This window comes from Fistularia commersonii, chromosome 26 (assembly GCF_037954325.1).
Source record: "Fistularia commersonii isolate RoL2024-O1a breed Wild chromosome 26, RoL_Fcom_v1.0, whole genome shotgun sequence".
Classification (NCBI taxonomy): Eukaryota; Metazoa; Chordata; class Actinopteri; order Syngnathiformes; family Fistulariidae; genus Fistularia; species Fistularia commersonii.
Genome location: NC_141309.1, coordinates 2,972,335 through 2,987,007, shown reverse-complemented (window position 1 = coordinate 2,987,007; position 14,673 = coordinate 2,972,335). Strand labels below are relative to the sequence as shown.

At 45.0% G+C, this 14,673-nt stretch overlaps 2 protein-coding genes across 5 annotated transcripts in view; both read left to right on the top strand.

Annotated features, from left to right (window-relative positions):
* The window catches only part of dock8 (dedicator of cytokinesis 8), a 65,817-nt gene extending 57,073 nt beyond the window's left edge, over positions 1-8,744 (top strand). For all 4 annotated transcript variants that reach the window (XM_086174042.1, XM_086174040.1, XM_086174039.1 and 1 more), the window contains 3 exons: positions 244-350; positions 5,774-5,944; positions 7,071-8,744. In XM_086174042.1, coding sequence (XP_086030168.1) covers positions 244-350; positions 5,774-5,944; positions 7,071-7,122 — 330 coding nt within the window. In that variant the 3' untranslated portion in view covers positions 7,123-8,744. The remainder of the gene's footprint in view (positions 1-243; positions 351-5,773; positions 5,945-7,070) is intronic.
* A 297-nt stretch (positions 8,745-9,041) lies between these two features.
* The window catches only part of aopep (aminopeptidase O (putative)), a 78,106-nt gene continuing 72,474 nt past the window's right edge, over positions 9,042-14,673 (top strand). The window contains exons 1-3 of the mRNA XM_086174043.1: positions 9,042-9,237; positions 12,201-12,924; positions 13,149-13,318. Of these exons, the coding sequence (XP_086030169.1) occupies positions 12,239-12,924; positions 13,149-13,318 (856 nt within the window). The 5' untranslated portion in view covers positions 9,042-9,237; positions 12,201-12,238. The remainder of the gene's footprint in view (positions 9,238-12,200; positions 12,925-13,148; positions 13,319-14,673) is intronic.

Genomic DNA, 14,673 nt, shown 5'->3' with positions numbered 1-14,673 from the left:
AGCCAAATGGGCGAGTGTATACATAGCGGGTTAGCGGCGACGGTAGCCGCGGAGGAGACCGCGCGCTATTCGATCTGCTCCTCGTGTTCTCTTGCAGCATCGGCTGCACCCGCCGCCAACCTGGGCCTCCTCTCCGTTTTTTTTTTTTTTTTTTTTTTTTTGTCCCCTATCGTTTTCCAATCTTTTCTTTTTATCTCTCTTTCGTCTCGCTAACTTCGCCTTTTCTTTTTTTTTTTTCCGCAGGGCCCGCTGGAGGTGGCCCAGGTCTTCCTGAATGAGATCCCGGCGGACCCGAAACTCTTCCGTCACCACAATAAACTGCGCCTGTGTTTCAAAGAGTTTATAATGAGGTGAGATGTCATTAGAGGAGGCTCGCCGGAGCGGGGTTACAAAAAAAAAAAAAACACAACCGAATATGGCTGTAACTTAAAAAAACTTTCTTTTTTCCTCCTGTGGACCAAGCGCAGAGAAACCCTTCAAAGAGACTTTCGTTTTTGGAAGTTTTTCGACACTTGAAAGGTGGGGTGGGGAGTCAGGATGGCCTAGATAGGAAGTGATACCGTCAAAATATAAAAAGGGTAACCCGAAAGCCGGCAGTCAAGATGTCTGTGACCAGTCGGAGAAACGAGAATTCATATTGGAATTCACCATTGTGTTTTTTTTTTTATTTTTATTTATTTTTTTTAGACATTTTTTTCTCTCAGCCTCGTCACGTGACTGAGCTGTTTTTTTTTTCCCCTTTTTTGAATTTCAAAGGTCTATTGTTCCCAAGAGTTTCATTATATTTTTGAATATTCAGAGTATAATTTAAGTCATCCCCCACCCAGAGCAACGTCTTTGATACAGTGTGTGTGTGTGTGTGCGTGTGTGTGTGTGCCTTTCAGTATCTGCGCTCTCATCTGGAGGGCATGTGCTGTTTGCCTCCAAAAAGGTGGTTTTCATTTTCTAACTCCCGTGTCACATTCGACCCGCCTTGATTGCTACGAGCAGGTTGGCAAATATTTACCGTCATTTCAGAAAAGGGTTTATTTTCTATCCCGTCCTCGGCCAGCGCTGGCACCGGAGCGTCTGGATAACAATCCTCTGGAAAGGGCCCTTCTAAAAATAATAGGGAACATTCAGGACAACCTTTTCTCGAGCATAATTTTGTACTTTCCAAATTAGCATCTTGATTAAATATAGTACAAATAGGTACGATGGGACGTCTTCCTGCCTCACCTCAGCGGAAGCAAAAAAAAAAAACAGCAATGCGGTTCTGGATCCTGATCAACCTTCACCTCGGCTCGATCCCCGCCCTCGCTCATTCGTGCTCGCGTTACGTTCTTTAACGGGTATGTCCGTTTCAATCGTGGTACGTCACCGCCCGCATTCTTCCCATGCGTGCTTTGCGTCGCCATGGTTGTTCAGCAATACATGCCGCTGCAGAGATCCGCGATCCATTTTGAACAATAACAAACAGATGGTAATCGGCTAACAAAAAAAGGCGGTGATGCTAGGCGGCAAATTCTTCTCCCTGGTTGTACCCACGCCATGTTGACTTCCGGTGGTGCTGCTTTTTATGCCGCGCAGAAAATACTCGTAATGACACAAGAAATCGGCGGCAACAACATTTAGCATAAATGCTAGCCTCAAGCTAGCCCCATTGACAAGTACAATAGTGCCACAGCTCTGGCTCAACTGCTTTTCTACGCCGATGATTTACCAATGTTAACCAGATGGCGTAAATGGAAATCTGAGTTGAAATTGGCAACATCTGCCGCCTCCAAAAAATGCTTCCTCAAGCTACAGCTCCAAGTGAGAGCGAGGTCAGCAGTGTATTCCACACATAGGAATACAGTAGTGTCCCTACTCCATTGTCCCCTTGAGAGATAAGATATGATAGTACTTCATTGATCCCCATCGGGGAAATTTGTTGTCACAGCAGCGCAACAGTAATCATATCAATGAATATAAAGGTAAAATAGAAGAGACATGTAAATAGAAGAAACAAGTGACAACAACAACGACAGCAAGGATAAGAATATGATCAGAATGGGCAAAAAAAAACAGACCAGCAAGAGAAAAAATGGATAAGCAGGGTGAGAATGGAAGGACAACGAGGATAAAAAACATGGAATTAGGGGATGATGCGTGAATGGGTGAGGTAGTGAGTGGTGGTAGCCCAGACGCACCTTCGACCGGTCAGAGTCGTGCGCGAAGGAGCGTCTGAAACGTTCACTTCTGCTGAACGAGCTACCCATTAGCCACCAATGGAGGTGCGGGGGGTGGGAAGGATTGTCAAGGATGGCTCCATGTTTGTCCTTCAACCTCCTAGACGATTCAAGATTGTCCGAGTTCAGTCCTCACCAGCTTGTTGAGCCCATTGACCTCAATAGGGTATATTCGGAATAGGTTATATTCTGAAACTCCCCGTGGGCCATTAGAACTGAAGAACCCTCTCGGGTGAGGGGCGAAACGTCTCCGAGTGAAGAAATTCCAGTCCAGTTGCCAAGATAAGAAGATTTTGACCTTTTGACCTCAGGCTCAACAAGCTGGTGAGGAAAGAAAGTCCCGTTTCAGTGTTGTCAGTGTTGCCAAATACCCTCATTTCTAAAAGTTACCCCAACTTAATGTATACCCATGAAATATGGGGGGAAAAAAAAAAAAAAAAAAAAAAGCCTGTTGACCTGAAGGACGAACCCGAATACCCATAAACCCTAAATATCCTCGAAAAGCAGCCGGCGGTTGCTCGGGGGTTGCTCGCCGCGCGGACCCTCCAGCACGCCATCTGGTAAACTGTAATTTCACAATAAACCTGGAGAAGGTTATGGTGCCTTGTAAGCAGACGACTTCTATAAAGACCGCTCTGCACTCTCTCTCCTACGCAAAGCTGTTATGCGCCCAGAAAGATTGTAGCCCCTGCAACTGTTTTGCAGGGGCTACATTGTTGCTCTAAACGAGCGCCAGAGGCTGTTTGGTGTAATGGCCTCTTCTATGTTGGCCGTTCCCTCGGGGCATTTGTAAATGAGGCATTCAGTGCTAGTTGGCTTCCAGGGGTTGTAAACCACCAGCACTTTACCAGTGAAGGAGCCCTGGCTTCTCGGTTTAGTGTGTTGCCATAGCAAGAAAGTGGTCGCCGCTGACAGAAATAAGGCGCCATGCACAAAGGGATAACACCGAAGGAGAATGGGGTCCTTCACATGGCTTCCATTAACATAAACGACATAAAACCGCCCTGGCAGTCCACCTGGCCTTGAGACCCCTGGCTTCGAGATAGTCCTCATATAAATAGGACAACTCGCGCAGCGGCGGTCCAGTTGTCTGATGAGTCTCACCAGACCCCGCGGCTTACGGGCGGAAGTGAAACCGAGGCGAGCTTGTTTTTCAGAAAAACAACCGCTGAAATACCGGCCTATTATACGGGACGAAGGACCCGCCCTCTCCAGGCGGAGGTTTCATTAGTGCCCGTCAGTCACAGCCGGCGTAACGATTATTGTGCTTTTGATGAGGTCATGCGGGAGGCGTCCCCAAAGTGAGACCCTCGCCCAGCTAATCAGAGAACAAAAGTTGAATTCATAAGCTTAAAATATGTTGAATATACACAGACCATATTATATGTGTATAGATATTTTATTTTTCCAGCTGGCAGCCAGCAGGCCATTAGGTTCAATGTTCTGTATGACGTTGATTTCTGCTGACCACAGTTCAAAGTCAGCTAAATGATAAATATTGGATTTAGAAGAATGGAAACGGCGTGTGTTTACGGCGTGTCGGGTTTAAACACATGTTGAAAGTATTTCTGACATGCGTTCTCTCTCAGGAGCCATTCTGTTGTTCGCGTATCAAAACATACATCCGTGAGTTAAAACCCAAACAGAACGTCCACTTCCTGTCGCGGCAGAATTTGTTTCATACCGAAAACCGAACGCCAGTCCGGAGCTGATATTACATCTGCTATTACACATTTACTGTGAGTAAATCCCTCAAATGGTAATGAAGTAATAAACACAAATATGTACGCGAGCAGAAACGCAAATGTTTCCGTTTTCGTGTGAATGAGAGTGCGAACGTTTGTGCGTCTACATGTGACCTCGCGATCGTCCAATGACGGTTGGCATAGGTTTCATCCCCCCCCCCTCCCTTGTGATTACAGGATAAGCGGGTTGGATCATGAATGAATGAACGGATTTATAAAAAAAAAACATCAGCAGATCTAGTTGTACTAATGCCTTTCGTCCTGAAATTCACGCATTCCGTATTTTAAACTTCATTGATCCAACATAGGGAAAATTATTTTGTCACACCAGCATGAAATAAATATGAATATGAATATAGAGAGACGATTTTCGAAAATAAGTAAATAGAGAGCAGAGAGAACAACAACAACATCAAGGATAACAGTGGACAACAGAACGGGGGAAATAAGATTAAAACACCCAAAACTAAACAACAACATTTACTGAGTGACAATGGCAAAGAATAAAATAAATAAAAATAAGCAGGAAGTGAGTCCTCAAGAAAAACAAAGGAAAAACAATGGAGTATTGAGCGCGCCTGAATATAAGCTGCACCGGCTAAAAATAACTAAATAAATATATTTGTACATATATAGGCTTCAGCTGTCCGCGGTTTAACATGAGATATTTAACCTTTTTTTTTTTAAATACCTTTAATTAAATACATACCGGTAACATCCGCAAATACGTACACGGCTGATGAAAATGATGAATAATAAATAACACAAGGAAAAGTCCATCCATTTTCTATCCCCGCTCCAGCTGATCGCTATCTTGGTCTTCTTCCTGCGCACCAAAACCATTAACGTCGTCTTTTTCGGTGTCGCAACTGAAAAACTTCTTAATTTCAAGGTCATTTCATTGATCCGATGTGACGGGGGTAAATGTTTTGGCACCAAGAAGCTCTCTAGCCTCCACCCCCCCAAAAAAAAAAATTCATAAATTAGCTGCGTCGTCGTTTAAACCGTGGTGTTTAAAGCGTGTGAAAAAAGTAGCGGCTTATCGTCCGGAAATTACGGTACTTCTAGTAGATCCGCACCCATTCTTTGGCTCATCGAAATGTTCCTCGTCGTAAGAAGGTGAAGTTTCAGAAATACCAGGATGCATGTGACCGTAGGTAAACACACTACAACGGAGAAGACACTCATCCCATTTCCTCTTTGCGTTTCGGCGACACATATCTGCCGACTTGTGTTTTTGTCCAATTGCTCGGGTAATCCTTCGCTCGTGTGAAGTTCTGGTGCCCGCCGGCCAGCCTGCTGAGAAGACGACACAGTTTCCATGCTCCCCTCATTAAGGGCTGAGAAATCGACTCTGACATGTGTTTGCAATCATCTGAGTCTCCCTGATTTCCTGTCGGTGGGCCCGTACGTCTCGATACGGGGGCCGCCTGCAGACCCCGTTACCTGAACGCTGTCCTTCCATTGGTTTACAGCTCGTGGCGCTTTCCCTTATCAACACAGATTTTCCTCTTTCCATTCAAACCGCATATTAGGGCCTGTACAGTATATCCTATTTTGTTAGGGCGCATGGAAACACCCCTTGGGGGGGGGTTACGAGAGGCGCTCACAGACGCGCTCTTTGTTCGCTTATTTAGATTTTGTTGGCACGTAAAAGATCTAATTTACATCGAGAGGTTACGTCAAACGGCGGTTTCTGTATCGGGGAAGGGAGGGATCACCGAGAGAACGGTCGCTAAATGGTACACAAAAGGTTAAGGGGTACATTGTGATTTATAGTCGACTCGATGGCATCGTAAGCCCCTCTTCTTTGCGCAGATGTGGCGAGGCCGTCGAGAAGAACAAGCACTTGATCACCGCGGACCAGAAAGCGTACCAGCAGGAGCTGAAGAAGAACTACAACCGACTCAGAGAGAGCCTGAGGCCCATGCTGGAGAGGAAGATCCCGGAGCTCTACAAGCCCATCGTCCGGCCTCGGCTGGAGAACAGGTAAACAAACCTCGAGCTGTGTCACCCCTATCCGACCGATAGCTCGGTTTCCCTCGTGTATCGATAAATAGCGTTTTCCCCCGGAACAAGTGCAAAGGTCGCCCTTTTCAATACCGCGGTTCGTATTTTCAACCGATCGTTCTTTTTTTTTTTTCCCCCCCAAAATCGAATTCGCAGACGAGCACTTTCGCTGCAGAGCTTTCAAGCATACCTGAAACCTTCTTCTTCTTCTTCTTTCGGCTTTTCCCGTCAGGGGTCGCCACAGCGAGTCAACTTTCTCCATCTAACCCTATTCTCTGTATCCTCCTCTCTCACACCAACTACCTTCATATCCTCTCTCACTACGTCCATAAATCTTCTCTTTGGTCTTCCTCGACAACTCTTGCCTGGCAGCTCCAATTCCAGCATCCGTCTACCAATATATTCACTATCCCTCCTCTGTACATGACCCAACCATCTCAGTCTGGCTTCTCTGACCTTCTCTCCAAAACGTCTAACATGTGCCGTCCCTCTGATAGACTCATTCCTGATCCTCTCCATCCTGGTCACTCCCAAAGAGAACCTCAACATCTTCATCTCTGCAACCTCTAGTTCTGCCTGCTGTCTTTTGGTCATTGGAACAGTTTCTAGTCCAAACATCATCGCTGGTCTCACCACTGTCTTGTACACCTTTCCTTTCCTTCTGGCCGATAGTCTTCTATCTCTTCGTACCCCTGACACTTTTCTCCACCCATTCCAACCTGCTTGGACCCGTCTCTTCACCTCTTTTCCGCACTCTCCGTTGCTCTGGACAGTTGACCCTAAGTACCTGAAATCCTCCAGCTTCTTGATCTCCACTCCCTGTAGCCTCACCGTTCCACCTGAGTTCCTCTCGTTCACACACATATACCTACCGCGGGCTAATAATCACACACCGTCAATAACAGATAAAGACCAATAAACATCTTTTCCACTCTTCAATCTACATGGAAAACAAGTTTTTTTTTTTTTTTTTTTTTTTTGGATTGGGGTTGAAGAAGCTGCCGATGTGCCCGGGACTCTGTCGCCATTTATCCGTCATCTCTTCATCCGTTCATGAACTTCTGTTTTCATCTTCGTCCCTGTCCGCTGTCTCCTCCTCTCTCAGGGATTCCTTCAAACGTCTGAGTTTCCGCAGAGCTCAGGAGGAAATCTCTTGAGTTGCCACTGCACATCTGACGTACAGCGCTACGAAGAGGAAGGTGGATGCTGTCGCGCAGCCAAGAGCGGAAACAGGAGATTAGAGGAACAGCGAAAGGAAAAGCGCCGGTACATCTGTAACCGGCCTGGTCGTAGCACGTGGTGGATTCATTTCTCGAAAATCCAGAGACGTTTATATGTCGTCTGTGTTTTTTATGCTCAAAAAAAAAGGGGGTCATCTGTTCGCAGCTGAAGACAACCCAATCGGACATTTTACTGTAAAGTCCCAGGACGCTCCTGCTCTGTTTATCTCTTCTTTCTGCCTGCCTCTCTCTCTTTTTAAGATAACGGCTAGTCCTGACAATGCTGCGATTGTTTCCTCTGGGTTGGTGAAGAAGCAGACTGGAGTTCCTTTCCTCTACGGAGGTCCTTGCTGGCCCGGGACCTGTGTTTGTGCCAATAACGCTGACGTCCTGCGTGCACGCGTGAAAATGCGCGAACAGGGAGGGGGGGGGTCTTTGCACGCGAAAGAGTTTTAAGCGGGAATATTTTGAGCCGGGCGATGACGGCGTAGGATTCGGTTCGGCTCTAAAACGCCCCGGAAACTCCCCCCATCTGAGTGACGTGCCAGTTAGAAGAGTACGAGTGTGAGCGGATTCCTCCTGGAATCATGAATGCCACGTGTTCCATTTTGCAGAGCCTCATTCCCTTTGCTTGTCAGACATACATTCCCGGGCCACGTCGCAGATACACGTGCACTTATATCGTAATTCTGGTCAGTACAAACGGAGGCTCTGCACCGCATGCAGCTTAATCCCTGAAACCAGACTGTGTATGTAGCGCGGGTGTAACGATAGATTACAAAGATGTTTACAGAGGAATACGAAACTATTTTGCATCTTAATTTGTGTATATGTATTTTCGATAATGGCGATAATGGTATTGATTGGAATGACTGAGGAGGATTGCGCGGCCGAGTGTACTGTAAGCGTCAGTCGATATTCCAGTACCACTTTCTTAGCTCCACGGTGCCAAATTTAATTATTTAGCAACTGATACAATATTTTGAAAAGTCACTCGGTGCAACTCACTTTGTGATGTGAATCATTTACTTCACTCCATGAATGAAATTTGCCACCGTATTTCGTTTAATAACTCTATTACTGAGATCCATCAGACAGCTCATTTCACTGTTGTCACGTTGCTGCTCACGTCGTGTTTCCTTGACGCTCGCGCGCGTCGCATTTCTAGGAGAGTGAGTTTATATTGTCGTGTAAATCATTATTGACTTCTTAAACAATCTGTTTCCCAGGCACATTGGTAAATTATGGACTGTTGTAAATTTCTTTTTTTTTTTTTTTAGAAAATTGCTAAATAAAAATGAAATGTTACAAAGGTTAATATGTAACTTAAAATGCTCTATTAAAAACGTATGCTCACTTTAGATGCTTTCATTGTATTGCTGAAAATTGGCACTGGAACATACCCGCACGTAGGTGGCATCAAACACTGAAATCGGCATTATTTGTCATCGGTTACTTTTCATGTTCATGCCTGTTGTGTTATGACAAGAGGGATTTAACCAATTATGCATACAGTGCTGTGAATAGGCTAATAAAATTGAAGATAGTGTATGCGCCTGTGACAATTGTTTATTTTATTTATTTTACTCTATTCGCCGGAGTGAGCTTTGATTATGTACCGCTGACGAATATGAGGAGGATGCTTCTAATTTTATCATTTATTGTATGTACAATTAAAATTGTCACCACAACACATGTATTTAAGCGGTCAAGAGGGCTAGATGCGGAAGTGCGACATGAGAACTACAAAGAACTACAAAACGTCACCGTCACGCGCTTTGATGACGACATCACTCCGCGACGTGACGACGGCACGCTCCATTCACCGCAGCCAGTCGAGCGCGGGCGTACATCTTCAACGGCTCGCTGAAAATAAATACGTATTCGTGTTCAACTGGACGAATAACGGTCGGAATCAATTCATTTTGCCGAAAGGAGACCGGACCGAGAAGGCGTAAAGAACTACATTTCACCGCCGGCGCTTGACGTCATAAAAGCGCGACACCCGTTCCCGGTTGACCCGCAGCCGAGGCGTAAATGTGACGCTCAGCGGTATGTTGACATTTGTTTTTCTTGGCACTTCCCGTAGCTAGGCGCCGGACGTCTGGGGGATACATCCGCCGTTGGTTCTGACGGTTTAGATGACAATAACCGAAGAAAAGCTGTTTTTTAAAATTACCCTGATATCCCCGGTTCCACTTGTGACTGTGAGTCGACAGGCTCGGAAAAGTTTGAATCAAGTCTTTGTCTGGAGCACACTTTAAACTCACAGGCTATATTTGTTTACATTACAGCTATGATTTCGAGTTAGTGTTTAGAAATGTGATTTTCTTTTTCTCAGGAAGAAAAAACAACAAAAGTAAAAGCTGCAATTATAATTTGACTTACTGTAATGATGTTCTGCATGCAAGGTCATCGACCTTGTCCTCCATCTCCTTCCCATGGAGAAAACCTCGCAGGTGAACCCCTTAAAAGAACCCACCTGGCAGCTGTAAAACCCAGGGCTTTTTTCCTGTTTATTAAGCCAGCTCTAGAAAGGCAGTAAACGTTACCGCCGAGCCGATCATTAGTTCGTCCTCCGAGGGTAAGATAATCATCTATTAGTTCCCGTAGCGTGGAAACTGCACAACGCACATACCATACTGAAAAACACATCCGGATATAAGAGGAGTGCTTATTTAAATTCAGAAGTACTTTTCCCTGTTGCCGCATCAAATATTCCCTAAGTATTGCAAATGCGATGTGTGCGGGCGTACGGATACATTTACAATATTGCTTTTAACGACAAGGTCAGCGGGGCCGGTGTAAAAAACAAGAAAAAAAGCCATCTTTGCTGGGCCAAAATACAACGACCCATTGCAAATCGAACGGGTGAAAATTGTCTGCTGCGAGTCAGTCGTGCAAACCATCCAACCTGATGGAAAAACAAATCCTGAAGGGACAGAAAACTGACGCGCCAGATGAACCGATGCATCTTTTCGTGTGAGAGGGTGAATGGTCGTTTTTATTCAAAATGACTTGCGAATAAAAGAATGACCGGTTGATGCATCTATATGAATATAGATGCATATATATCTCGATATGACTTGTGAATGAGAGAACGAATGGCTGCACGTGTCTGCATGATATGAATGAGAGGGTGAATGTTTTACACCTATCTGTATGAAAATAAAGAATAAAAGAAAGGAATAATAAAAATAAAATAAAAAGAACAGTTAAGATCAAAAGAAATTGCTAAAAATAAAGTTCACGGTATATAACGTACATAAAATAGGAGTATCTGCATGATGCAGTGAATGGTTGTGTCTATCTTATGTATAAATAAGACTGAATAGTTTTATGTCTCTATATAACTTGCGAATGAAAGGGTGAATGGTTGTTTGTGGCTTGATGAAGTGTGGAGGAGTGAGTGAATGGTTGCATGCGTCGATATGAGGTGCTGCGATCGATCAGTCCAGGATGAACCCCGCCTCCCCCCCGACTCTGATCGTAGTATAAGCGCTATCGACAACTAATAAATGTATGAATGAACAAATCTTCTTGTCCTTTGGGCTTTTCCCTTCAGGGGTCGCCCCAGGGAATCCACCTTCTCCATCTAACCCTATTCTTTGAATCCTCCCCTCTCACACCAAATACCCTCATATCCTCTCTCACTACGTCCATCAATGCTCTCTTTGGTCTTCCTCTAGATCAGGGGTGTCAAACGTACGGGCCGCGGGCCGGTACCGGAACGCCAGGGGGTCCAATCTGGCCCGTGAGATAAATCGACAATTTGAAAAAAACACATAAAATAATCATGAACTACTTTTTCGGTTCCTATATTGTCTCCTAGTTGCATGCTGTTTTTGTCAGTGTTAGCAACATGGTGCAACTCAGAACTTACAGCAGATGGCCACAAATGAGGCTCCCGGGTCTGCAAATAGCATTTTGCCTTTTTGTTAGAAATGTACTCACTTTTCCGTCGGCCCTGACACCGTCATCAGGAAGATGTTGTCGTTAAGAAAGAGAAACTTGGACATGGAGTGTAGGGTTTTCCAAGGAAAATGGACCACTTCTTATTTATTTGTTGAGGTTAATATGAAACCCGTATGCTTGGTGTGGATGCAGCAGGCTTTGGTGCCGCTGCGAGACTCGTCATGTTGAAAAATACAACAAAATGCACAGAGAACTGAGAAGACAGAGCTGAGGAATAATGTTGTTGAAATTGCACTTTTCTTAATTAATCTCACGTTGTTTGTCATGTTTTTTTTTTTAACCCTTGTGTTGTCTTGCGGGTCAAAAGTGACCCACTACCATGTTTAGCTGGAGAAAAAACACCTTAACCTATTTTTTTCCAACTTGAAATTTTATGACTTTTCCTAAAGAGACCCCATAATTAGAAAAAGTGATACTTCTTTTTTGTTTATGTTTCCATGTGGGCTGTTCACCACTTGGGTACAAAGATTGTCTTATGGGTCATTTTTGACCCGTAGGACAAGGGGAGTAAACACAATGTTAAGATCGCACAAGGGTTAAAGGAACAGTTCATATAAACTACAAACATAAAGATTATCATTTACCGGTTCTCATTTACACAAAAACAATGGAAAAATCTGGACTTAGTGTTACTTCTAGGCAATTATGCTATGATTTTACTGGTTTGGCCCCCTTGATATCCCACCAAAACAAGTTTGACACCCCAATACCTTCACGATCCTTCCTTTGTACATGACCCGACCATCTTAACCTTCTCTCCAAAACATCTAACATGTGTCGTCCCTCTGTTGGACTCACTCCTGATCCTACCCATCCTGGTCTCTCCCAAAGAGAACCTCAACATCTTCATCTCCGCGACCTCCAGCTCTGCCTCCTGTATTTTGGTCAATGTCGCTGTTTCTAGACCTCAGCATCGCTGGTCTCCCCACTGTCTCATACGATTAAATGACTGTTATTAGCAAAAGCGCTAACGGGAACAGCGTTGTGATGCTAATCACAAATACTTCTAAGAAATTCTCACATCTCATCTTTTCCGCCAGGCTCGGCCACCCTTTGAGAAACCTTCGAAAAAGACAACATGGAGGAAGAACACGACGCAGATCACGACCCGCACGACCTCCCGCTCTGCGCCAATATCAACCAAATATTAGTCAGGCACTTCGCACTAGACCTGACCGTCCATTTTGACAGGAAGGTCATCAGCGGCAGCGTTGTTGTCTTCCTGGAGCCACGCTCCAGGAAGGGCGGGAACGATCGCGGGACTGACGAGGGAGCCGAAGAAGAAGCCGAGCGACGTGAGGAGTCTTTGTGGGAGATAATCGATAATCGAGCCGGTCCGGAACGTCAGGATCGGTCCGGAGCCGAGGACGATGAGCCCGGGGGCCGGAAGGAGCCTGAAAATGCCGATTTCATTCTCGTCCTTGACTGTTGCGACCTGTCTGTGTCGAAGGTGGAAGCGGTGGATATCCTGTCCGCGCTATCGAGCCATCCGGCGGAAACCTCCTCCGATCACTCGCGCACATCCCTTATTGAGAACCTCATCTCCACGCCCTCGACCCGATGGAGGGAGCAGCACCGACTGTTTTGGTTGTGTAGCCGCGCGCCGGCCGACTCCCCCTTGTGTTTCCGGACCGACCGCTGGAGTTTACGGGTGCGGAAGCCGGGGGTTTCTTCCCCGCGGGAATTTCCCCGGGTTCTGAGGATCTTCTACGAGACCCGGCCGACGGGAGGCTCCGTCAGCTGGACCAAAGACCAGGACGGCAGGTCGTGATCAGACCCCCTTTCTGATTATTTTAAAAACCCCTGCTATTTCACCGATAGCGAGAGCTCGCTATGTAAGAAGAGAAAAACGCAGACTTATTCATTTACAAAAGAAAATTCATGCCCGCGGCCATTCAGTGCGGAGACGTGTTGGTTTGTGTATTTGTTGGATGCTTTGAACGCCGAGACGAAGGTTGTTTATAGTTCGCCATTGTTTACCCTCCCAGGGACTGCGTCTACACCGCCGGTTCGCCCATCAACAACCGAGCCCTCTTCCCTTGCCAGGAGCCGCCTGTTGCCATGTCGACGTGGCAGGCGGCGGTGCGAGCCCCCGGTGAATGTGTGGTTCTGATGAGCGGGGAGGAGCAGGTGTTACCCGCTGAGGACGCCGAGTCACGTGAGGCATTTCGTACAAATTAAACGACAACGAGCTCCAAAACAGAGGCTTGTTATTGATTTTATATTTCAAATCCCGTGTCTGCTCGGCGGTCTAAAAAATTGATTATATGTCAACGGCGACGACTCATAAGACATCAACGTTTTGCCTTTTTTATTATGATTATTATTTAAAAAGGTATTATGGTCTTATAAATCAGATGCTGTATTTGTAATGCGAGTTTGTCCCTGCCAACAATCCCCAAACCTTGGGATTTTTATTAAATTATTCAAATTAGCCTGATTTAGTGCTCACTGGTGGCCGGGGTTATACGCTGGAACGTCAGCTCAGCTTTATTTGCCTGTTGAGTTAGAAAAGAAAAACACGCATACATCCGCTGCCCAGTTAGGAATGGCTGCTGGATCGAAAAAAAAATTGACTTTGTAGAGTTTTGAAAAAAACCCGCACACTGAAAAATGCTCCAAAAAGAAAAGATGATTTATTTTACATATACAATATAGCCTTGTTTTTCGCAAAAAGAACCCGCGATAGGCAAAATCCGTGAAGTTTAAACCTTTATTTATTTTTTTTTTACAATTATGATACAATTAAATACTCTATTTTTACATTGCTGCTGTCGTCCTTATGTTTTTTTCTTCCTTATTTATGGAACAAACGGAAGATTCATTCCTTCCTTAATGCCGACCTACAGCTGCATAACTTTTACCTTCCTCAGCATGTCCAGAAGTTTAACTTTATCTGCGATAGATAGCATCCTCTGCTGCCTTTTGGGCCCTGCAAGGTGCTTTTGTCGCTCCAGAGCGTTTTGTCAACATTATGGCTTTTAGAGAAACTCGAAATTGCAGTGGAATTTGCACGTACGTAATGTAAATTTGGCAAGCTGTTTTACGTACGTGTACATATTAAACTGCGACGTTATTGACGCACAGGTAGAGAAGAAGCGGAATGACTTTTTTAGCCAATCGGAATGCAGAACACAATGCACGATGCAAATCCGTGAAGTAGCGAAACCGTGAAAAGTAAACCGCGTTATAGCGAGGGATCGCTGTAACACAAAACACTTTCTCGCTTGCACGACGTTTCGAGCAAAAAATAGTATCTTCCGCAGATGCTTACCAGAGATTGGTATGTGAATGATCATGTCAATGTTCTCTTTTAAAAAATGGCGCCACAATAACATATTTGTTAACACATATCTATCGCCGGCAAGCATCTGTAGAAGAGCCTTTTTTTTTTTGCCCGAAACGTCATGCATGCGAGAATAAGGGTTATATGTAAAATATTTTTTTTCTTTTTTTGCCGTGCAGATTTTTTTCAAAACTCTACTCAATTGTAATATGAGAACATCACGGGTG